General features: G+C 44.7%; 1 protein-coding gene across 1 annotated transcript; it reads right to left on the bottom strand.

Moving 5' to 3' along the window:
- Nucleotides 1–383: 383 nt before the first annotated feature.
- Nucleotides 384–21,210, bottom strand: TRIM29 (tripartite motif containing 29). Its single transcript, XM_009867525.1, has 9 exons — nucleotides 20,353–21,210; nucleotides 13,053–13,148; nucleotides 11,599–11,832; nucleotides 11,044–11,242; nucleotides 8,062–8,145; nucleotides 5,772–5,831; nucleotides 4,428–4,526; nucleotides 3,251–3,327; nucleotides 384–446 (listed from the first exon to the last, which is right to left on the bottom strand). Exons 1-9 carry the CDS (start codon nucleotides 21,208–21,210, stop codon nucleotides 384–386), a joined length of 1,770 nt encoding a protein of 589 aa, XP_009865827.1.
- Nucleotides 21,211–24,956: the final 3,746 nt, after the last annotated feature.

The following is a 24,956-nucleotide window of genomic DNA, read 5'->3' as shown; positions in this document are numbered from 1 at the left end:
GGCCATATAAACACACTTAGGACAAGGGGGCAACTCGTCTATGAGAGTTGGGGGGGTGCTACCCAGGCATGCATGCTTCCCAAGAGAAGCAGAGCAGCTCGCTCTGCAGAAGCAAAGGGAAGGAAGGACATTGACAGAGGGAATAAGGAGGTGACAGCAGAGGATGGGGTTACGTTGTTAAGGCCTGCAGAGCTTTCGAGATGATTAGGTGATATGGAAAAAGTCCTTGTTTCTTCTAGTAAAGGCTGTTCCCTTCTGCACCTTCCCTCTCCCTGGCAGAGATTAAGAGCAGTAAGGTTAATATAGTAGCAGGTACATCCATGAAAATCCGCAGCTGAGTCTTCACTCCAAGTGCTGCCAGCTCTTCCCTAAATCTTCAGGAATCAAGGTGCCTCGTTGGAAGTGGCTCCATTGCCTTTGTTGACGTAAAAGGGGCGGTAATGTGACTGCAATGGAGAATTTGGGGCATGTGAGTTTGACCTACCTTCTTTTTCTGACCACCTATATTTCACCCTCCTCGGTAGCCCAACCATACATATGTTAACCTACTCCTATTTAACACCTTCAGTCTTTCCTCTTGCAGAGCGACACCACCTCATTTCACTACTGGAGGTGCTGGAGTGATCAAATGCAAATGGTGTTGCTTTTTGATTTATACACATGGTCTTCATTCCTGAGCCAAATGAGTCTGTGCATCATTTAAAATCTCAGACTATGACTCATGGTTTGATGGAAGGTTTCTGGAAGAACAGGAATGTCACCTTTATTTTTATGCTTCTGTCAGTGTTTTTTAATTGCTCACTAACCTGAGAATTCATGGGAGTTTTCACACTTAAAGCTGAGCACAGTTATGTGAGTGATCAACTAAGTTGCATGGTATTTATTTGTGCTCTCTGGCTGGCAAGCCGAAACTCTCGTGCATGGAAATTATCACACAACAGTGTATTGTTTCTTTGTGCCTCTGTATGTTGCAGGGCCCAGTACTAAATGTTTGTGTAAAGAGAAATGCAAGTGGAGAGCCAGGCAGACTCTAAAGAAATTGTCATTTTCTGTCTCTCCACTGTAGTCCCTAATCACATAGCATCAGGACCTACCCCTGGAACTTCGTTCTCGTCTGCACTGTTATAGACAAGCAACATGTGACAAAGTTGTGTTTTGCAGCTTAGTGTTGGCTTGGAAGGACTGCAAAACACAGAAGTCGATTTACTGACTGTGGTACCTGGTTGTACTGTTCAAGGCAAAATATCTATCCTGGATCAGAATATGCTTACAACCAACAAAGCAGTGACCAAGGCAATCAGGAACGACTGGTTTTATAATGTCTGATCTGTCTTAGGTTTGATCCTCTGCCCAGATCTCACTTGCAGAAGGGATGGGAGACCTCGCAGGAACTGCCGGTGTATTTTTGTGCAGCACACTAGTTAATAATAGGCATGGCAGGAGGCTGGAAGCATGGGTAGAGGAAAACCCAACCCACCTTGCTGCTCAGTGCCAACTCTCAATACCTCCTGCTCAGTGTTCCCTTTTGTTGAAATTCTTTTCGTTGTATGGCTTTAATTTCCAATATAATTAAGAGATGGAAGAGGGGGACTTCATTTTAAAGAACTCCCAGTGGGTTAAAAAGACATTCCTCCTTAGACAGTATAGCCCTTTGTGAAAATTCATATTTACAGAACTTTTAGAATGTATATTACTTAAATACATATTTAAGGCTATTTTTAAAGCTAGATTATTGAACCAATAGACCATAAAAGTTCCTGCAGAGCTACTGCAGTCCAGAGTGTCTATTTCTATTTTGGGACTTTCTAATGCTTGTATTTATCAACTCAGTTGTTAAGTTCAGGGCCATTTGGTGAATATAGGCTATAAAAATAAAAGAGCTGCTACACGTATACGCATGAGAAAGAAAGGGAGACAGAAAAGGACTGGTGTCTTCGTATGGGAGAAGTTACCCAGGCTTTCTCTAGGGGGATTACGGAAAGCCCAGGTTGTGTTCACGGAGCACAGCATGCTGACTGCTGGGCACTGGAGTGCTGCTTACTAAGAGGATTCTTCTCAGACCCACCAGTGCCCTGCCCAGCACTAGCAGTTCCTGGCCCAGCTTCCCCAGTATACCACCACCATCAGGGAGGAGAAGGTGGTATCTGAAGTCACAAGGGACAGTCTCCATCTGAGCACACATAGATGATCTTTTAGCAAGGCAGCGATCAAACACAAGACAGAAAATCTTGCAAAACTTCGCTGTTCCTAGGAGATATGTTCTGCTGTAGCACATTCAGAGACTGAAGGCAGGATTTTCTGAAAGTGATACAGTTTATGAAGGAACGTCCCTTTCACAAACATTCCTCTCCTGTGGGCCCTTGAAAATTTAGCAGAGGCATACAGCTGCAGTCCTTAGGCAGTCACTTCCTAACTGTCGTGTATTCCCTCTTTCTTCCTTCAGTGTGCCAATGCCCTCGATACTTGACTTTCTGCTTCTTACAAGTCCTATTTCCAGTGCACAGGAAATAATCTTTCACAAATGTCTAATCAGAATTAAAAAAACTCCACAGATTCCATCAGCGGAGATGGGGGGATCTTAATTCAGGTCATGCAAGATCTTAATGCAGCACAGTGTGAATGGATGTTAAGAGAAATAGATTAACTTTTCTGTGGTTGCACATTAACTGTTTGTTAACCTTGTGTATTTAGGATTACAGGACCTAAAATATCAGGTCCTCTGCCTCTTATAATGCACTGTTACCTGTTCTGTGCTAATGGTGCAGAATGAGTGACTTAGAGATGTTCTCATGGTTTATGATTGTAGTCCGACCCCTCATCTTTGATATTGCATCTACCCTCTGTAGGATGTAATTAATTTACAAAATCTGTGCTTTCTACATGTCACAGACCACTAGGAGTGTATGATATTCCAGCAGGGAGGAAAAGTACTAACAATAGCAGCATATGTGCATTTTTATAGCTTCTACCAACCTAGATAAAATTTTAGACCAGGGCAAAATCTCTTCAAAGTGTCATTTTGAAGTATTGGTTATTCCTGCAACCCAGAGCTGTGGAGGTTAATCTGCATCTTTCTGTGGATGCAATTAACTACAGGAAAAAAAATAAAAAAGCTGTTGACTTGAAGGTTTTACTTCCCCATCTCCAAATGACCCAGGCCCTAGTCTCTGAAGTCTCATGTATCCCTAGAACAGGTAGTTCTTTCGCTGAAGCTGTGCATGTACTTTCACACCAAGGGTATATTTCTTACCAATACAGACTGCTTAGAGGATTTCCATGTCTGCGGCGTCACCTTTGCAGACTGATGTCTCACTATTGAAGGATAAGCTGTGACAACATAAAACAGCCTGTTATAGGTCAGTCCCTGCCACCATCCCCGTCTCCCCTTGCGAGCGACAAGATGAGTAGCAGGACTGGAAGTGCCACATCATTAGTATTGCATTGCCTAACACTGAAATGCAGCCATTTCTGGGGCGGGACACAACAGTCAGAGAGATGCCTATTCCACCACCCAGTCAGTTAGGAAAAGGGAGTGAAAAAGATCTGCCTAATTAAAATGTCTGAGGAATGCAGAGAGGTGGAATGCAATCAGTCCAAATAAATTTAGGCCGAGTCCCGAACTAAGCGTTCTGACTCTTGCAAAGAACACTATAGGCTATTTAATTAGTGCAAAGAGCTGAGGCCTGGGTTTCATGTCAGAAATTAATGACAGTACCTCTGGCAGTGCGATAAGCCCTAACCCTCTTCCACCACAGCAGCTCTCTTCTGATTCAGAAATAATAGCAGCCTACTGAATCCCGACCAGCTTCAGCGCTATCAGGCCGTTGCCCTTCCCCACCGCCTCCCGTTTACAAATTAATCAGACTCAGCTTGGCAGGTGCTGGTGCTCTTGGATTCCACCTCTGGTGCCCTTGAACTAGTGGGTAGTGAAAAGAGTATTACGAGACAGGGAATGGAGGATTCTGGCTCAGATGAAGGAGGACAGGCAGCTACCGCGCATGTTTTTTTAAAGGCTGTGCTCAGTGGCTATTACTCTTTCAGGATGACAGCTGTTTTAAAGCACTGATGAAGCTAGAGGGGTAAATGGCCATGAACAGCATTTCCCAGTATCTTTCCCTCGTCCCTATGCCTCTAAAATTGTCTAAAATTCTCATCTCTACCCATTACAAACAAAATTTAAAATCCTTTCAACTATTCCCTAGGTATATCTTTTTACTACTTTTTAACATTCTTTAATAAGTTTCTGTTGCCCTGTTTGAGCAGCGTAAGTTGCTCCTATAAACATGTGTGTGTGTATCTAAGAGATCGACAGCCAGGCTGGGTGTAGGACTGCTCCAGGCCTTCTCTGGGGGAGCAAGAACAGGATTAAATGTCTTATCACCTAAAAAAGAGTCAGAAGGAAGGGGAAAAAACTAAATGCCTAGTACCGGTCTTAGTGAAGAGGCTTCCGTCAGACTGTTTGCTGAAGTCACCAGGAGGATTCTGTCCCACCGAGGAGAACTGAAAAGGCAGCTTAGTACCATTGCCTACTGGAAGATAGAAGAGGTTGTGTTATTCCATGGTGTTGCACGCTGTAGTGGGGAAGCCTTAGCATTTCAAACCATACCCTGTAAAACTTCCTTCAACTAGCTTGGGGGAAATAGGAACTAATAGCTTTGTCCCTTTTCTCTTAGCAAGAAAAGGCAGATGAGAGCAGTCAGTGGTGGGGTCCCGCTGTACACAGTGTGTGTGTGTCAAGAGATCCCAATTCTCCAGACGGGGAAGAGCCTTTTCCTTGAGAGACCCAGAGTGTAGGTGTGACTGAAGAGCAGCAGCTCCCTCACAGGTAAACCACATCTCCAGAGAGTGGAGTAATGAGGCAAAACTACGTAACTGCCAAAGTTCCCTTGCCTCCAAGCAGTTGAGGCTTTGTTCAAAGCGCATTGAAATTAAAGCAAGGCTTCCCCTCCTGGCCTCCACGGGGTCAGGCCCTGGCTGCCAGAATGAATCTGAGAGCAGAGATGATGAGAGGGAGACAGCCCTGTCTGTGGCATGAAAAGCAGAAATGACTTAGGTGTGGCTGTGAGTCACCAGAGCTCCTCCAGGTAGAATGGCCATGGGTGCTTGCAAGGTGCCTCTGAATGAAAGGAAAAGCAGGACCCTCTCAGCGTGAATGAAGCAAAGTCAGAAGATATAGGTGAGTAAGGTGGGGATCTGGGAAGAAAAGGCATGTCTAGCTGCTGCTGGTTCTAGGTACGCTAGCTCAAAACACCGCATCTCCATTGTGCTGGATGCTGCACAGACAGTGATCAACGGGCAGGCTCTGTCTTTTAGAATTTATAAGCTAAATAAAAGGTGTATGTGTGATGGAGAAGAGCAGCCTTGTCCTTTGGAGACTGGCTGAGGGTATCTGGAGTCTGCTCACGGTTCTGCCGCAACCTCCACAGGTTGCCTTGGATGATGTCGGCACTGCTGCTGGCTGCAGTTGATTAGGTGTTTCAGCATCTTTGCAAATTGGCACCTGCACTTTCCATCTGCTTCTTTCACTGTCTGAACAATGAGGACCAGGGATGCCTTTCCCTCCTATATACATGGCACCTGGAGCAGTGAGACCCTGGGTTTGGGTCTGAACAGACAGTGCTGATAACCCAGCTAGGAGATGGTTCTGTGACACAGTGATCAACAGGTGACAGGACAGCTGAGAGGGGAAGCAGAAGAGGTTGGTTAGCCAGCTAGAAAGCTGTGGCACGGGGGGTTAGATCCTTTCAAGCTGAAGTCGGAATTACCCGTACCAAGTGTTTCCTCAGTCGCTTGGAAGGAGGAAAATTCCCATGATCGTGGGTTGAAATTGGCTGTAAAACAAGAGCATCCAGTTCAGCAGTCGGCTCCTGATGAGCTGGCTCAAAGGTCTGTGCCTGGCATTGCTCTGTGGAACAGTCCACACCAATTTGGAAACAGCCCCAAAACAGAAATCTTGGTCCAAGGAGTAGAGGAAAGCCTAGTCTTTTTTCTTCTCTGAATTCTAGGGAATGGTGAGTAGACTTGTCATTTAGAGAACAAAGCTCTCTCACTGCCAGACCCAGCTCAGGTTTGTCTACTCAACACCACTATTCTGCAAAGAGATCTGCAGGCAGAGGCTTTGATTTAGAGCTCAAGAAACACAAGCAGAGGAACATTTCTTGCTCAAGCACACATTGTCTCAGCCAGTGTGATAGGTATGTGCTCCAGCATTTCGCTAGAGCATCACACTGTGATGCAGTGCTGTTGTACCACTTCTGTAAGACATGATACTCTCAGAAGAGTGCAGAAGAGAACTTTGAACTGTTATGCTGCCATCCTGTGGACTGCTTTTCTATTTAAGCAGTGTTTCTGTTTAAGCAGTTATTGCTCCCCCTCTGTGTGCTTAAATCCCTTCTACGCATCATTCAGAGATTTCCAAAGGCGCAAGCTCATGTTTCCAACCTTTTCCTGGCTTTGGCCAAACTTTTTGCAACATCAGGAGCAGAAAGCTCAGTGGAAGGGCACAGAGAGGAGTGTCGAGCAGCTGAGCAGATTGTTCCTCTATCTTTCAGGCAGCATTTGAAACCTTTTACGTCTGCCTCATTATGTCATGGCAGCAGGCAGCTGCTCTGTGATACTGTCTTTAATGACAAGAGCAGCAGAAGACTCCTCGAGTTTAAGCAGGGCTTAAAAAACCGATAGGTTCAGTTCAAATCCAAGCAATGGGCCACTGCAGTTACCAAAAAGCACTACTTGGGTAGCATTCCTCAGTGCAGCAGACTTGCTGCTGTGACCTCAGGCAGAATTTTTGGAGATCCAACCTAGCGAGAAACAGGGTACAAAACTATCATGTGATATTCAAGGATTCTGTGCGTGTTATGCAATGCAAAAGGTGGTCCTCTTTTTTTTCCTTACATTTAATGGAATTCCTTAGAAAAGATGCAATTGAAGGCAGCGCTGGACTTTCACATGACACATGGATAGAGCATAGAAAGCTCTAGAGAGTATAATGATTATGGGTATATTGCATTATTCATCAGATAATCTTTTGCTAGCCAGCATGCAAGCTAAGTGGGCCACGTCTCCTGTTTTGCCTACTGATTCATTCTGTTCCTGAAGTCCCCAGCAGCTGGTTCCTTTCTGTCATGCCCAAGCCCTTACCCTGATGGAGCATCCAGTGCTGTTCAAGCCCCATTATCAGCAGAGGCTGTGTGTGCAATCATCTATTGAGGTTTTTTGGATAAAGCAACTTTGGTAGAAAATAAAACATGTCTATGGTTTCAGGAAAATGTAGATGTGTGGGCAGAAAAAACGTTCCCCCAGTATTTGCATATTCAAAAGTCCATTGCAGGAAGCAGCGGGCCACTCAACTGCAAGTCACTGTACAGTCTTCACACTGCTTTGTAGCTGGCTGCACTCACCCAGTGTCCCCACTGGCTCCAATAAACAGCACTAAATAAGAAACAATCAACAGTCCAGCTTGCTGGTCCTCAAGCGGGAGTGTCACCTCTGCCCCTGGTATCTGCTCAGAATGGCATCTTCCGTGGCGCCAGGCCGTGAGCTGCCAGGCGTGGGATGATAAGAGAGAAGGGTAAAGTGGAAATCCAGACAAAGGGCTCAGTGTCAGGATCTGGCTTATCCCCATGAAACCGGATTGACAGAGCAGGCAACATCGCGCTTCAGATACGCCTTCAGGGGAACGCCACTGCTAATTGCTGGCATGCCCCCTCACCCTGCCTGCCGTCTGGCTTTGCAGAACAGCAGCTGTAAACACCTGGCAGATCCCTGCTCTGGAGGGACCAGAGGAAATTGAGTTACTTATTTCATGCTACCTTTTCTGTTCTATTATTTCTATGGTCGTTGCCTTGCCTAGGCTTTTAGCAGTCTCTACTTCTCACTTGGGAAAAGGCAACAACTTTTCAAACCTCTCTAGGCTAGAGAGAAGACTCGGCAAAAACAAATGCAGAGGGATGGATCTGGTCCTGGAGGACAGCAGGAAATAGGAGGGAAAATGAATTTTAGGAAGAATTATTACTGAAGGTCTTTTCTGGAGGAAGCCCGACCATCATTAGGGTACCGTACCTTTCGGAGACAGGAACATGGAAAATCTCTTCAAGTTGTCAGGCTGGTTCCACTCATAGTTGTTCATCATGTACCGGTGGTCACCTGGAGAAACAGAGCAGAACATGAGCTGGAGGAGGCAGTTTAGTGGTTTTAGGAGTGATGGGAGGAGGGAGAAGGGGATAACAGCTTGGAATGGATTCCTCAAGTACTGCAGGAGAGATAGTTCTGCTCTCTGAAAACAAGTTCGTCTTTTTTTAATCCCTCAGTGGGACTCTGGCTGGGAGGTAAAGGAGTGTTGTAGCTGCCCAGTCTGCCTTGGAGGCATAGCACACCTGAAGCATTCAGCCATTCGGTAGATAGGCTACCTTCTGAAAATCCATACGGAGACTTGAGGGTTGAGGCATTTCTTAGTAAAATACTGCTGTGTGGCTAAAAAATGTACCCCACTTCAAAAGCGGTGGCTTGAGTTTGGCTTCTTTTGTGTGTTTAACCTGTGCACAGTGCTGGCTTTCAACCAGCAGATCTTGAACTGCGAGCTTTGTAGCTCAAGAAAGTCAGTGTTGGGAGGGCTCAGTGGGTTGGTTTCTTCAGTTTTGAGTGAAATATGTTAAATCTGAGTTGCAAACAGCTCTAGCTTCCCGGGCTCTTGGACAAGGGTATTTGATTCAGGTTTCATGCAAAGTGGATCAAACCCTCTTTTTTGCCAGGCATTACACAGCCTGATTTTGGTTTTCTGACACTGACCCACAGGAAATGATGCCTTATCAGTACAGTTGCTTGTCAAAATACTTTCTTTTAAGGCTAAGTGTTATATAGAACTCCTGTTCTCTGCAAGGGGGTAAATTTTGTCCCCATGTTTGAGTAATTCCATTCTTAAGTCACTGAACAAACTTTTATGTTATTTCTCCCATTTATTTCTGTGTTATTTAAACTCCTTGGATATGCTCTTTGATTATTTGCCTCCTTGCCACACTACTAAGTAGGCATCTCTTGCGAGAACTAAAAAAAAAACCAAACAGAAAGTGGATTCCCTTTGGAGTCTGCTATTAAGGAAGTTTCATTCCATTAATATAATATTTCTTCCTGGGAAGTTTTTTACGCTCAAAGATCAAGCCAGTTGCAAATGAATTTGTTGCAGTGACTCAGGGGGAGTCTGAGTTAATTAAACCCATTAAGTAATTGTGGAGTTATTTCCTTGCAGTCACTAGATGCAGAGTGCTGTCCTCTTTCAAGTGTAACTGTGGTTTGCAAAGCGGAGAGCTCTCAAGTTTGTAAGACTCACCTTAAATAACATTTCCCGCCTGAGTGGATACCACTGTTCTTCTCACTAGGCAGACTCCAAGCTGTGTGCATTAAATCCCTGGTAAAGTTTCTGAAAGTACCCAGGTTTCTGGCAGTAGTTAATTGTTGCCCTACTCAGAAATGTTTTGGCACTTGAGTCCCACGGATTTCAAGTACCATCGAGGACTTCTGGCACCAGTAACATAGAGGGGGCCCTAATTAAAAGTGGTCAAGTGATCAAGAAGTCATCAGTCTTTACCCAGAGGTCCCAGAACTGAACATATGCATACTGTTGTTGGGTTGTACGAACAGCCTGTTGATCCACAACTGAACCCCTGTTGTTCAGAGCTCTGTGCACGTTTCAACAGGCTGCTTTGTGTCAGGGGTTTGGGGATTTTCATTTGGTTGTCTCTTCCCCTCCTCCTTTGTCGTATCGTTTTGTAATGCGGATCTGCTTTTTCTGGAAGGAAGTTGGAGTGATTTGCATGGCTGTTGCCCAGGAAAAAGGTACCATACTAATACGGGAGAAATGTCTAGTGAATGCTCTGAATTTGGATGAAATAACAGTGATCTTGCAGCAGAGTTCCTCAGCTGTTTGGGTTATAATCACTGGATTTGAGATTATTCCTGCATCTTTTCGCATCACACGTCCCTCTGAACTGCAGAGTGGAATTTATCCTCATGTTACCTACCCAGCTTCTTGACCTTTATTGTTCTGGTATCTACGGTTCCACAATTATTAGATAGATTATATCCTTCTTGCAGCCTGGGCGATAACTATTAATTCCCATCCCTATTACTCTTAGTGCAAGAGGTCATTTCAGGAGATTAAGTAACTTGCCCAAGGTTACAAAGGCTTTTTATAGGAGACCTGGGAAGTGAACCTCAGTTGTGGAGTCCCATTCTAATGCCCTGTCCTCCTAATCTTCTGTGTGAGCTTGAAGCAAGACAAGTCCTTCTTGCAGAACTAATTGGGAGACCCAGAAAGTAAGCAGATTCTAAAACTAAGGAGATTCCTTGCAGTGCTGTGGTATTGACCGTGACCTCTACATGTAAGAAAGATCACCCAGCCTTAACCACCACTGAGGTGGGGGGATTATTTGGCACTGCACATCTCTCAAGCACACTGGCTCAGGGCAGGCTGTGGTAAGACGGTATGTCACAGCAGTACAGCTCGTGTGCTGCCCGAGCTGTAAAAATAGGCTAATGAGAGGATTTCAAAATCGCCATACTGAGGTGGCTACATTCACGTTTCTGCCGCTGCCTTCTCAATTTTTACCTAGCGAGCCACTGAGTTGCCTTAGAATATCTGTGCAGCCTTCCACACAGAAGCTGTTTCAGGGACTTGTTGGAGCCTGGCGCAAGGCAGACTGTCCGTGCTGGCCTCTTACAGGAGGGAAGGGTTACCGTTCTCAAACTCAGAGTTCTCTGAGTCCCATGCAGGTGATGGCACTCAGGGAAGTGGGGCTAGTTTGGAGCCCTGGGTGTGGCCCCCACCGTGACATCCTTGAAATCCCTGGCAATTCAACAGACTCCATCCCCCCATAGGTCTGGTAGGATAGCTCTGATATTTCAGAATGAACTCCAACTTCTTCCGTGTTCCCTGAGTCCTTCCTTCCTTTCTCTTCTGTAAGAGCATGCTCATCAGATTTCATCTCCTTTGTCTGTGCCAGACTTTGCAGAGGGAGGGAGGTAAGGGACGCATCTCAGATACTCTACCATTCTCCATGTGGTTCCTCTCTATGAAGTTGCGGCCAAGGTCTGCCTTGCAGATTTTCTCCACGTGCCTCATGCAGACGTTTAGGAGGTCATCTCTGAGGAGTCCCATCGATGGGCTCATGCTCTCCCCTTCAAGCAGCACACTGTATGTTGGGAGAGATGGAGGGGGGACATAATTCCGCATCAAGGCCCCAAATTCCTGCCAAAAAGAAGAGAGGAAAGGTTACTGAGGGTCATAAGAAACAGAGGCTATATCCTAGTGAACTGGCTAATGATAGGCTCCAAATAGTATGAAATGCAAAGGAGAATAGTGAAGATTGAGGGAGTGGGCTGATGTTGTGTGTGTGAGCTCTAGCTATCTACAAAAAGAACAAGTGTTGGCACTTCTAAGTTCGTTCTTTACCTACCAGAGCACAGACAATGTCAGGGTTGGTTCCTGCCATATGTACATTGAACTGGAGATGATTAACACATCTTTTATGAACTTGGGATTTGGCTTTGAGACAAATCCTGGGCTCATGGGAAAAAAAGAAAAGAAAATGAGATCTCAGTTACCTGCAGAAAGAGCACAGAGTCACTGATCTGGTGGATCTGCTCCCTGTTCTCCTTGTCCTCCCGCAGCAGCTTTGCTCTCTCTTCCAGCTCATCCACAATTTCTTTCACGTTCTCTGATGCAATCTTTTCCCTCTGGTCCAGAGCAGCCTTTACTTCATCCCTCTGCCTCTCCAGGTCACGAATCAGCTCTTTGAAATGCTGGTCCACTGTGGCTTTCTCGTTGGTGGTGTAGTTCTGCAGAGGGAGTGGGCAGAGAGAGGAGTTAGCAGGAAGGATGCAGGAGAAATAAGATATTAAACTTCTCAGGGAGTTATTTGCTTATACAGAAAGGGATGCATCCTCAGCATTTCAACTGTGAAAATGAATACTCTAGGTATGTAAGTTTTAGCACCAGAAAAGTTGTGCCAAGAGAAATAATACTTGTTCTTGCAATAATTGTGTGTATGTAATCTAGAGGGCATATGCTGTATTCCTGATTTCAGGAGCACATCTTTTATTTCAGCTCATGAACTGCACTCTCAGATGACATTTAAAAACGTTGTTTAACCTTCTAAATCATGGCACTGTCTCCTCAAGAATTTGAGGATCAAGTTCTCACCATTTCAAAGGTTGAAAGATACTGAAACATTTCTTACAAACCTGACTTCTAGGTGCCCCTGAAATATTTGTCAGAAGGGCTGTGGATGTAACTATATACAGAGTTAAATTTTCTAGGTCATGTTTCCAATAATAATAATAGTAATAGTAGTAATAATAAAGCAGATGAAAAGCAGAACTGGCAAGACAATGTGCGTGTACCACATAAAAGGGAGAAGAATGGCTTTGCCTATTAATATTATGCAAATTTTCAGGGGTGTCTCCAAATAGTGTTTTCACTGTTCTATTCAGTTAGGGTATAAGTGAAACAAAATAACACCATTACTATATTCTAAGCCTTAGCGTGGTGAAAGAATTATAAAGGAGCCCTGTCTCATTATGGAAATAAGGTGTTGCACTGCAAATAAGGTGTTTGTTGGTGTAACTGCATCTGTTCCTGCTGCCTTATCTCTGTTTGGGCAATCTAGGGCCCTTCTGGAGTTTATTTTTGTGTGTGGTCTAGCAGAAAAAAAAGCAGCATATCTTTATTTCAGAATCAACCTGGTTACTGGTAATTGAAGAACTATAAGGGACCCAAAGCAGGGAGGTGCCTTCGGTTGTTTTGTAACGAGGCTCTGCTGCCTCTTCTTGATCTCCTGCAGGGTATGTTGCAAGATGACTTCAGTAGGAGTTGATGTTTCCAAGATTTGGCATGAGTGAGTTTTGGAGAGTGATGAGATGGAGACTGCGTAAGGGATGGAGTAAGAGCTGGGTATGTCAGAGGAATTGAGGGAAGGAGGAGAGAGATGGGAGAGAGTGGAAAAGAAAATGACAAGTATAAGAGAAACAGGAAAGTGTGCTTAACGTCACATACGCACCTTGATACGATCCCTCTCCTTCTGCCACTTATCCATTTCATCTTCGACCTCAATGATCTTCAGTTGCAGTTGCTCTTTCTGCAGCGAAAGCTCAGCCTGTGAGAAGAGGGAAATCTCATGAACTGGGGCTCAGGGTGACCTACTTCAAAGAGGCGCTGTGCTTCCACTTATGCATTTGGCCGTGAACAATAATAGCTGAGAGGTTCAGGTCCCTGGCACTGCTTGAAATGGAGATCATGTGCTGACACTGGACAAGATCCCAGAGCTTCTGGTTGGGTCAAGAGATTCAGCTCCCTCAGCAAAGACAGCAGCAGAAGCACCCGCCTACTAGGCTACTGTCATGGTGCCGCTTTTAATCACATTAGAGTCATTAGCTGGAGGGGGAAGAGGCCTGTTTCAAAATTCAGCTGTGTATGCAGCGAAGGGCCCATCCCAGGGTGTGCCTCTGCAGCAATAACAGTTTTCATGTAATTACAGAATGACGTTTGACGAGTGTTGCAACTGCAGGAATTCTGTTTAGACAGGATTGTGGATTAATTTGCTCTGAATTGAGAGCTTTCATGTTATGATGAAGCTGGGGATGTTTGGAAAAAATAAAAAAACACAAAAGGAGGAGGGAGGAGGTGTAGTCAACCATGCTTGGCTTAGATCAGCAACTTCACTGGGATTCATTTGCATTTCATTTCGCACTGGCTTCCCAGAGAAGCTCAGACCAGACAATTGCATGCAAGGCAGCTGATGGCACTGGAGCCTGCGGAGGGCCAGGCAGCCTCCCCTGGTGTAAGACGCCAGTTGGTGTCCATGCCTGTCTCTGCATCACACCAGAGCCTGGCTGTTCAGTAATGCCTTGCGCCGTTAACTCTGGGCAACCCCTCCCTTGGTCATTCTTATTTACCACGTCTCTGCCCGACAGATCATGACAAAGCCTTTGTTTATGCGTTTCAAGCTCTTTCTGTGTTTCATGTGTGTAGGGGTTGGTCACAGCACAACTGTAACCACAGGCAATCTGGCTATGGGATACTCCCAGAGCTGTTCGGGAGGTCTGCAGCTGACAGAAATTAGCTGTATTCTACAACTGAGTTATGTCACATTGGAAAAGTTCTGAAAACTCCCTTTTCACGTGGAATCCTTTGGCAAATGGTTGTATTACCCAAAACACTTACATTTAGGCCAACAGTTAGAGGCAGGGGAGAGGAGAGATGAATAAATCCACTCCCACAACATCTACCACAGGTCTCTGCTGTTAAAACAGAAAGTGTAGTTCCCATTGTTTTGCTACCCATCCAAGAACATAATATACCATGAAAATCTGGGTCATCTTTTATGACCGTAGTTGCCCTGGGGGTGGGAGTTCAAAAGTTTCCAGTTCTCCATTTGAGGAGTAGAAAACAGCATCACATGATGAAGAGCAGGCAACAAGCTGTCAACCAGCTCAGACCAAGGAAATCAGCCCATCAGGGCTCTTGTCTTGGTGCCAGTCACCGTCGTGCCTGAACATCCCGAGTTTGAATCAAGCACAGCTGCATCTGAGAGCCATGGACTCTAGCTGTTCCAATTTAGAAAATCTCTATTTATAGATGGAAAAACAATCTGATAGTTGTTTTATTGCCTTATAAAATAGGAGAAAGGGAGAACAAAAAAGGCAAATGTACTTAAATGGATCTCAATGGCAGAAGAGCTGCATCCTCACATTATCATTGTAATTGTCCTTGTTTGTGGAGAGTTAGGAGAGCACTCGCCCTCTAAATATTATCCATACACCTTGACAGCCTTTAGTAGTCACCTGAATACCGTTATAAGCTGAAGCTCCTATTCTACAGAGGTTCAGAGCAGACATGGAGGGGTTTTATGGTACAGGATCATCAGAGAGCCATATGGATATCAAGATGAGAAAATTTGCTCTACAGCTGATCAAGAGAGTAAAGGCATGAGCTTGATCCCACATTTTTCACATTTTCAAGACAGTGACTCAGAGGAACCCATGCTTTTTTCTGTTCTCATGTACACTGTGAGATGTCCCCTGAATCGAGACACAAAGGTGTGCAACCTTCTTTGCACAGCAGGGAAATGCAATGAGATAAAAGCATTTTAGATCCAGATGTCCGTTGCACCGCAGAAACCAAAGTGAGAAAATACACTATAATGCAAGTTGTTTCCGTGAGCTACATCCAGACAGCTTTAATTGTTAGCAAAGTAAAAGGCACATCTGAGCAATGGGAGGTCGTTTCCCTCCTCACACATAAATATCAGTATGTTCTTACAACAAGAATGTGAGTGAAATCCTCTGTAAGAATTTTTTTGAGAAGAGCTGACCTTTCACAGCCATGTGGACACATTTCCAAACGTGAACAGAAAGGTAATAGGAAAAAAAATCAGGCGATGTCTGAAAGGTGGTGATAACAATATTCTACTTCTATAGTACTTTTTATTTAAAATGGGTATTTTGCAAACTATTACTTGCTCAAAAGTGATAGTTAACTCTTAAAACTTCTTGCAGTTGTAATATCTCTTCACCTAGAAAGTTAGGTCAGGTGACTCTGGGATGGAAATGTAACAACTATTTAAGAGCAGACCTACACTACAATTTAGTCTGAGAATTATCATTTGCAAATGGAAATTACAAAGATAGTTCCAATAGCCAGAATGCAAATGTCACAGTCATCCAGATTTGGCATGGGCTAAAACGCCCATACTGAGGGCAAAAGGAAATACTAGTGCAGACACCAGCAAAGGGAAGGGAAGTGATGGGAAGTGCTGCATTGCGTGATAGTACAAACATTAAAATTAGCCAAGGTCAACAATAGCTGATCCCCTTATGTGATGGGCTGCCTAGAACAAATCCATTGAGAAAGACTTGGGGTTTAGAAGACCCTAGCAAAAGATATTACAGCAGCTCCGCCCACCATGAGGGGAGCCTCTGCAGTGCAGAAATAACAATACCAGTGAAGAAGATCCAGGAAATACATATTTAGACCATTTGGTTTGACTACAGCAAGTTGAGAAATGCTGGCAATGACAGTCTTTGAGAGGATCCCCTATTAGACTCTCAGCTAATTAGGACAGTCAAGAGGCCTAAGTGAAAGTTCAGAGTGTACACGTAAATATCCACAGCTGAACCCAGCCCTTCTGCTGTAAAGGACCTAGAGATGTGAGATTATGAGTCTTGCATCATGATGCAACTCATTTTTGCAAGGCAGCAATACAAGCATCATCATGTCTTAATGCTCTGGGAACCCAGTCCCTGAATCAGGGAACACCCCTGTGTTGCCAGCCTGGGAGAGCTATGCTAATTACCTGACAGCAACAACTAAATGCAATAATGAAGCTAGAGAAGTGTTTAAAGTAGTTGTCCGGGTACAGGGTCTGTATTGGAAAGGACATGGCCGAGAAATCAGTGAATTGTTCGAGGCGCTATTTCTGCTGGGTTTGCCATTACATTTTTCTATCTAAGCTGTCGTTAAGCAGAGGTGGGTGTGAGCGGGCTACAATTTCTGGACCCTCTGCCATCAAAAACGCCACTTGTCACTGCATGAGCTGAGGCCAGAAAAGGCTCTCTTCTTTGCGCAGTTTGATGAGAATTCCTTGCTTGCAAACTGGTGGATTTTCCCTGGGTTCTGCCCTCGCTGTAGAGGCATTAATGCAGAACGCAGGCAAACAAGGGTAGCCTACTCTAAATCACAATTTGCAGCAGGTCAGCTTCTCAAGCCTTCTAGCTAGGAGGAATGTCCTGCAGGTAACTGCATCATCTCCGCGGAAAGAGGATCTCTTTTAAGTGTGTCCGCAAAGCAACCACAGCTAGCGTAGATAAGGTCTCACAGCCACGTTGTGCCCTGTCCTTGCGTCAGTGAGAAAGGCCAAAAAATCCTTCACTGGCATATGGATACGCTCTCATTTGCTCTCTAGTCAGACACTGAAAGCCATCCAGAGTGGGCTCAGATGGAAATCCCTCTGGGTCCATCTCTGTGGCTGGTTGACTTCAAAGCCTAGTTCCGACTCTGTGAAGTCTCCCCGTTTAAAAGTCGCTTTGTTGAAATGAGGAACACCCAGCGCCTGTTTCTGCATGGCACTTCTCTGCTGCCTCTTTAAACCTGCTGTACAACGTGAACTGTTCTTTAGAGGTAAGGAATTAAAGACAAATCAAAGTGCTTTTCACTAGAACTGACCTGACATGCTGAGGACTAAGGCTGGTGCTGGGTAGTAACACCAGATTATTTACAGCTCTGTGACTGGCAGGCATGTGTGAAGTTGTCTCCTTTTCAGAATCAGCCTGTAAAACAGGTTTTGAATGAAGGGGATCCTTTCAAACTGAAGGATGCTGTCTGAAAGAGGGGCTCTAGTTCTGCTGACAAATGAAGCTGGCCAGAGGGTTTTATTTGAGTGTAGAATCTGCTGTTGACAACTCTCACTTTTCAACTGGGTGTTGTCATTACCCAGCCTCACAGACTTTTTCTTCGTTGTTTCTTGTACTGATTCTGGTGGGGGTGTTACTTTTCCTCTAAATCTGTAGCAGGAAATGAATGCAAAGTAGATCTGGGGAAGGCATTAAAGGTTTGATGGGTAAAATATGCAAATACCACTTGCTGGAAATTCAGAAAAAATGTCTCTGTCTTCCCTGCCAAGTTGTCTTTGTCTGACCCCCAATGCCTTTCACTCTTGTCTGCTCTGGACCAGAAAAAGGAGGATGAGTGACTCTCACCCCAGGCTCCTGAAAAGTGGAAGGTGCAGCTGTGTTCTCAGACTTTCCACTGCTTGCCTGAATGCTCTAACCAGTGTGTCTGTACTGGCTTGTTTGCATTCCTCTTCTCTTAAGTTGTACTGTCTCTGTCTGTATTGTGGGGTAAGCAGTTGCCTAATTCTACAGAAGGATCTTAAGCCATCCCTCGCTTTCCCAACACTGAAGTACAGCACCTCACTTCCCTACAGGCACATAGCAATGAAGGAGACTAGCCTGCATTAATTCTGCAATACAAAAGGAGTAAAGGTACCTAAACCAAGCATATTACACTTTTTAACGTGACAGTTTTGTGTCACCAGATTGCTTCACAGAATAGAACTCCTGACTAGTTCTGATGGAAACTTCTTTAGGTTTGGAGTCGCAGTATAGGCAGAAACTGGGAAATCCTTGCAGATAACCCACTGGTTCCTTGACAAACAGTACTGTCTGAAGGGGTCTCTCTGGATAGAGCTGTATTTTGGTCACTAGTCCAGTGGGATAGTCTGCAAATTTTGAAGTAGTAAAGCTACCCTGGAGCTGCTTGGATGCCAAGCTGTGAAAACAGGGCAGGGATGGGGATGACCTGATGTGGGTTTCTTGCTTATTTTTTCTACAAAGGCCAGCTGCACCAACCGCACTTTGCCACTCTTCCAATTTGTGGGCACATTCCAGGTCGGCTGATTTGCAAGATTTGAAAAGAATAGGTGGTATACACAAGGGACTTGGAAATGCCCATTCCTCTTTGTGGTTCTTGCTACGGCTCCACCTACAGTGAAATAAATCAGGGCTGGGAATAAACACTTATAAGCAACAGCTATCCTGTTAATTGTTTTTGTCTGAACGAATGCTCACTCAAGTTACAGCATGATCAAAACTCGTTGTCAGGAGAAACTTGCACATGTGTATGATTCACGTTGATAAAGCTCTAAAGCCTTTAGGCTTAGAAGGAACAGTACAGGAACTAAAGCATGGAGCTAGCAAAAGTAGCACAAGGGCTCAGAGAAGGAAATCAAGCAACATTTAAATCTTAGGTAAAGTCTTCTCTGCCCAGCTCTGATTGCCTCTTTAAAAGCAAGGTGTCCATCCAACCCCAGGAAGAAAATTCTGACTAGCTTTGGTTACTTAGGGAGCAACTGTTCATTTATTGTCAGTAGAAACAGTTGAGAGGAATTGGACAACCTGGCAGACACTAGACACGGCTTTATGAGATTGAGGCACATGCTATGTGCAGAGCCGACATCAAAAACACAGAAACAATTATGAAACAAACAGTGGGCTAGCAAGCCCTACAGGAATTTCTTTAAGAAAGACTGGCTGAGATGTGGAAGAAACCTTGTCTGGTTTCAGCAGATGGCATTGAAAGAAAAGACCAAAAATTTGCACAGGAAGATGGAGAGAAATTCTAAATAAGATTTTTTTCAGCCGTTTAAGATAGATCTTCCTAGCACCTTAGAGTTAATCTGTTCTTTCAAATTAAGGGTAATTCAAGAACTTTTAACAGCAGGTACTTCTATTTGGCTGTCCACCACATCAGAGCACTGGCTTGGGTTGTGCTTAAGAGTAGGATTTAGCAGATCTCAGTGCCGTCCCAGTTTCTGCCAGGGACTTGGCTATGTGACTCTGGGCAAACTGTTTTACGTTACCATTTCATCAGTCTCCTTTCTGTAATCTCTTCTGTCCTGTCTGCTTAGATCAGAAGGTCTGTAGGCCAGAACATGCTCTTACTTTGGGGATGTGCAGCACTGAACGTGATGAGACACTGATCTTTCCTAGAGCTAGTGGAATAATCATACATCCACCCAGAAAGCAAACAGCATGAGACTTTAAGCAAACAAAGGTGGAAGACTCTTAATTAGAGCGAGTGCTGTTCCACATACCGGCCTCATCTCGCTAGATGTCCATCCTCTAACCCCATTGTAGTAACGCTTCACGGAAAATTACAGTGTGTTGTGTTTGCACCAGGATTTTTTCTTCATCTAAGCTTCAAAAGACCCATAGGTGGGGCTCAACACTATTATATCCATAACAGAAAAGAAATAAAAATACCATAATCTCGCTCTAAGTAGCTGAGATGGCAATTTTCAATAGTAACCAGCAGCAACTAGTAACTTGAGCAGACACTGAACTGACTGCCTGTATACTGAAGGTCCCGAGCTTGAGCAATGCCTCACCTTTCTAGCTGTGGGTAATACTACACAAACACTGTCAAAACTTGAGACAGTTTTTTTGAAAACTTAGCATGTCGGGCTTTGTTTCAACTTCTGCTGAAAGTCAGTGGTGCAACCAGGGGTGGAAAAGAAGTTCTCCACACGCCTCCCAATCCAGCCTGCTACACAACCCTAGTACTCTGCTGCTGCAACCAGCCATTAGGACAATGACAATGCCACTGCAGCAGAGCCCAGGCAATACCTCCACTTGCCCAGTCAAGTTCTCCACTGAACGCTTCCCATCTACCACCCCTCCATCCCAAAATTACATCGCAGACATGTTTTCAGGAGAGATTGTAGGCTGGAAAGCAAAAGCTGTGGTACAATATTGAGATCCATTGCAAAGACGGATGAGAATGTGCAATAAAAAGATCATTACCTCCTTTCCTGCTTTCTCGATCTCCACTGTCACCGTGCTGTGGTTCTTATGCTCTTGGAACATGCAGAGGTAGCAGATGCACATCTGGTCTGTCTGGCAGAACAGCTCCATGGTCTTCCCGTGCACAGGGCATTTTCTCGCTTCAAAGTCCCTGATGGGGTCCAGGAGCTGGTGGTCCCGGAAAGCTGCTCCCTCCAGATGAGGCTTGAGGTGCAGCTCACAGAAGGAAGCCTGGCACACCAGGCAGGACTTCACGGCCTTTTGCTTGTTATCAATGCAGGAATCACACAGAACATCCTCGAGTTTCACCCTGGGCCGTGACCCAGCTGCTCTGTCAGGCTTGTTGAAGGTGGGTCTTCTTAGGTCCCCTGTCTCCACCAGAGGAAGGGAAGTTTTCTTCAGGTCCCCCATCTGCCCCCCAGAAAACAATGACTTCCTCCCTTCCCCTTCACTAGGCAGGAAGCTCTTTTTGGAATCCAAGGAGAAGAGGGACTTCCTGAGATCACCTTTCTCTGCAAAGGAGAGGGGTGGTCTCCTCATGTCTCCTATCTGTCCGCTGGCATACTGCATCTTCTTTGAATCTGCCGAATCCATGCTGAAGTAGGTCGATCTCTTCTCGTCAGACGACTCCACAAACTGAATAATGGGCCTCTTCCAGTCACTCCCAGAGAAGAGGGAGCTCTTGATCTGCCCTGTTTCCAAAGCACCACCACCAGTGCCCTTCATAGCTTCCTTCTCACCTCCGCCAGGGCTCGTGGTCTTCTTCACTTCTTCTTCTTTTTTTGGGGCAGATGGACTCTTCACATCCTCTGGCTTCCCAGTGGTGCCGTTTGTCCTCGCTGCACTCCCCGTTTCCATCGTCTGAGCAGGGCAAATTGACTTCACTGCTCAGTCTTTCCTCCAGTTCCTATCTCTCAGCCCTCTACAAAGCGGGTACGTCTGCCCGGTCGTTGTCTCAGCAAGGAGTGACAGTGGAATGCAGGAAAGTTTCTGCCCAAATGACGCACCTGGAGCTCTTGCAAGGAGGAGGAGAACGCCTGGATTATGCTAGGTAGACGCAGGGAGAAAGAAAGAAACAGACGTTACCAGGGATCAGAAGCTACAGCTGTGCAGTTAATTATACAAGGCAGTCCACACCCAGGAACATTCTTGTCTAACCAGGTTTGGGAGGAAGGGCTGTTTATATACATAGAAATGTGTTTTTTAAAAAAATCGTTTTCATTAAGATGTAGCAACTAGTTCAACCACTTGTTTCAAAAATAATTTTGCTCACTGTTGCCAGGAGCTGAGGTTACCTCGTTGCAGAGATGGGCAGGGTCGAAGAGACCATGAGATGCCGAAGATGGGTTTGTTAACTGGGTCATACACATGCACAGAAATAATTATGGTTGTAATTAAAATGAACGCCTAGAAAAAAAGCATTCTTAAACTGGATTCCCCTGAGGGCCTACTGTATTCAGTAGGGCAGGGAGGGGAAACGTATGGATAATACTAGGTTTAAAAGACCCTATTATCTTTATTTTGATTTTGGTGTTTCGTTTGTGCAAGGTCCATCCATCTGGACCCGAGAATAGCCCAACCATGTATCAGAACATAGCTGACCTGAAGTAAAAATTGCCCATGCAATCTCTGCTGATGTGACTAGTAGCGTAAAACTCACATCGCTTATTTCATTGCAAATTCTCCCTGAGATAAGGATTCAGGTTTATCATATGTAACTCGTCCCATACATGTCCACTGAACTGAGAGCCATTCCTGTAACATACCTGGAAGAGGAAATATTTTACAGCTAGGTGGCCAAAATATTTCTTGCAAGAAAATGAACTAAGATTTAAATATAGATCCGGCTCCGCTAGCTCTGTTCTTGGGAAATGTTCAACTTGTTGGAATCACAGAAGATTTCAGACAAAAAAAGCTCTTTATAAGCACTGGTGAATTCCATCAACTTCAAAAGGAGAAGGTTGATCTTCCACTCATATCAATTTAGCATAGATTATGACCTGAAATTCAGTGAGATTGCTCTGACATTAATGCCCAGGATGTAGATTAACCATGCCTAAGATTTGTGCTTAATTTAATTTTTGCAGAAATGCAGTGGTGGTTGTTGCTGGAGAACGTGATTTTTAGGCTCTTGTAATTTCTCATTAGAAAGCCGTAATAAAACGACAGTTGGAAGTGTCCTAAGTCGTGGAGGCAAAATCCAGGTCTGCATTTTGCAGCTTTTTTTTAGTTGTGGAGGAAATAGAGGTGCAGCCCAGAACAGGAATAGCATGTATTTTGGATCTGATAGAAGAATGAGATACTGCTTGCCTGTCTTACAGATATGGTTTCTAAGGGCTTTGTCTCTGCAAAAATGAGAGAAAAGGAAAGGAGAAAATTATTTTCTCTTCAACCGAAATGCAGTTGGGACCCCTGACTTGTAGATCCAGCTCTTCTTACTGCCTGCATGTTGTTATGGCTCTTTATATATGAGAAATGATTCAGTATACAGTATTCTTTTGGATAATAGTTGTTGGGAAAGGCTGCACCTTTTACAGCAATTTTGAATGGACAGGTTTTTTATTAATATGGCTATAGTCTTTCATGAGTCAGAAGTCATTTTCTGGCACAGGAAAGGGCAATGCTATTTTTTAAAAACACATTTCATAAAAGAAAGAGGTTGATTGGCATATATGTATTTCTTTCCCCCCGGCTTCCTGGGCTGAGCTGATCTTTATAACATCAACAGTCTTATAGATCTCCAAGTAATTAAAGGTACTGGAGGGTGGAGGCACCTGTTCTCACGTGTACAGAAAAGACTCAGCAGAGCTCTTCCAAGCTAGCATTAATACTTAAGAAACAAAAAATATCTATAGGAAGAGATCTAACTTGAAAGAAGGTGACCTTGGTTTCTCTTGGTCTCTTGCTAGGATTTTGGCATAGGTAAGGCAGTCAAAATATTAAGGGCTGGTATTTTTCTCTTAATCTTGGTTTTACTGGTGGAAATACAGAGTAAATGAGTTTAATCCAGTTCATCTAGGCAGACTCAGGAGTAACTGGGCTCAGGAAGATATTTATTATTGATTCTTCTGTCTGTGCAGAGGCACGTACAAGACTGGCACTCTCCAGTAAGTCACGTTAGGTTGTGCTTTGCCTAAGGCCAGCGATGGCTTAAGATTCCCCATTTGTTGCAGAACAAGTGAAGTATGGCTATTCTTGAGATGTAAGACATTGTAATGTCTGTCATCTAATGTTGCTCCAGTCAGACTTAGATGGGCTGTTGTCACCCCTTATGACAGCTGGGATGTTCTATAAAGCTGCAGGTTCTGCCTTGGCTTTTGAATGGCTTGGATGGTGTATGTCCTTGCTGCTTAATTTTGGAGAATCCTCGGCTTAAATGCTGTGTGTCAGACAGGAGGAGGGGGGTCGTGTGCATAAACACGCGTACAGACTAATGTGCAAACAGGATTTCCTGAAGAAGAATCTGTTTGCCAGTAGTCTGGTCTGAGCACCCCTCGAGTCTGCAGAAAGAGAGAAAGGATGTGACTCGTGCCCATAGCGAACAGTCCCTGCTGTTGCCAGTCACTTCTGCATAACGTCACTTTCAGTGGTCCCCTCTCAGTGCCAGCTTACTCTTGCAACACCCCACGTGCCTGACACGTCCTTCTTCCAAATACTGGTGAAACCATGGCAGGCCCACGTGGGACAGCCATGGCTAAATGCATCACCTCTGCTGCTGCACATCTGGGACTGCAGCTTTGCTCCTAGCCAGGGGATAGCCCACACCTCTCATCATCTCTCTGCATTTCATCACACCTCATTGTGTCTTTTTCATGCCAAAAAATCGTTTGCAGATGGGGCCCATCTCTCTCTTGTTGTTTCTGGCCTCTGCTGGGAAATCTACTGTTCACACTTGTCTAAAAGGTGAGTTGTGCGTGGTCTTGCTGGTGCTCGTAACCACTGCTAACGCTGGCTAGTTCTGCCTGGGACTCACCAGAGGACTACTGGAGCTAAAGGGTGGTTTGTTAGACAATTTGTGCTTCAGTTCCCAACCATATTTAGAAGACTTGTGTGCACACATGTATTTCAGCCAATTTAGAAGCCAAAATACAGACTGGATGTCTCTTTATTGCAGGCTTTGTCTTTGCATGTCCCAGAAGGTAGCTCCTGATTTCTATAGCATGAGTTCACACTTGTGTAAGCATCACCTGTGATTTTTGCACCAGCTACCCTTATATTTCCTGCAAAAGACAACTGTCTCCTATCTAGTGCACTGCGTCAGGCCGATCACACAATATGCCCATGTCTGTGCCTCTGACTCAGAGTATACACCCACGTTTGGCATCTGCAGCGCCTTTCATCTGAAAAACTCGGAGCGTTTTTCAAAGGTTCACAAATTAAACTTGACAACACCTTTGCAAAATAGGCCTGGGTTGCTAACCCCATGTAGCAATTAAGGAAACTGAGGCATGTACTGTGGAACCAACTGAAATTTTTCAGAAGAAAAATAAACTTTTTTTCTGAAATTAGCATGCAACTTTTTTGCTTGCTCATTCTCTTATTTTTCCATGGTTGTGATCCCTCTAAATCCTTGAGTTTTCACTAATATTCCACAATGCTTTTAT

This window comes from Apaloderma vittatum, unplaced genomic scaffold (assembly GCF_000703405.1).
Source record: "Apaloderma vittatum isolate BGI_N311 unplaced genomic scaffold, ASM70340v1 scaffold29130, whole genome shotgun sequence".
Lineage (NCBI taxonomy): Eukaryota > Metazoa > Chordata > Aves > Trogoniformes > Trogonidae > Apaloderma > Apaloderma vittatum.
This window is presented reverse-complemented; position numbering and strand designations above follow the sequence as displayed.

Bases quoted from the DNA above. Each gene is read 5' to 3' on its own strand.
- TRIM29 (XM_009867525.1), bottom strand. From the start codon at position 21,210: ATGGAAACGGGGAGTGCAGCGAGGACAAACGGCACCACTGGGAAGCCA. The intron at 8,146-11,043 runs GTAGAGTATCTG...CTGTTTCTCCAG, and splicing joins GAGGAACCACATGGAGAATG to GTGACCACCGGTACATGATG. The intron at 5,832-8,061 runs GTACGGTACCCT...CTTGTTTTACAG, and splicing joins CATGTTCCTGTCTCCGAAAG to CCAATTTCAACCCACGATCA.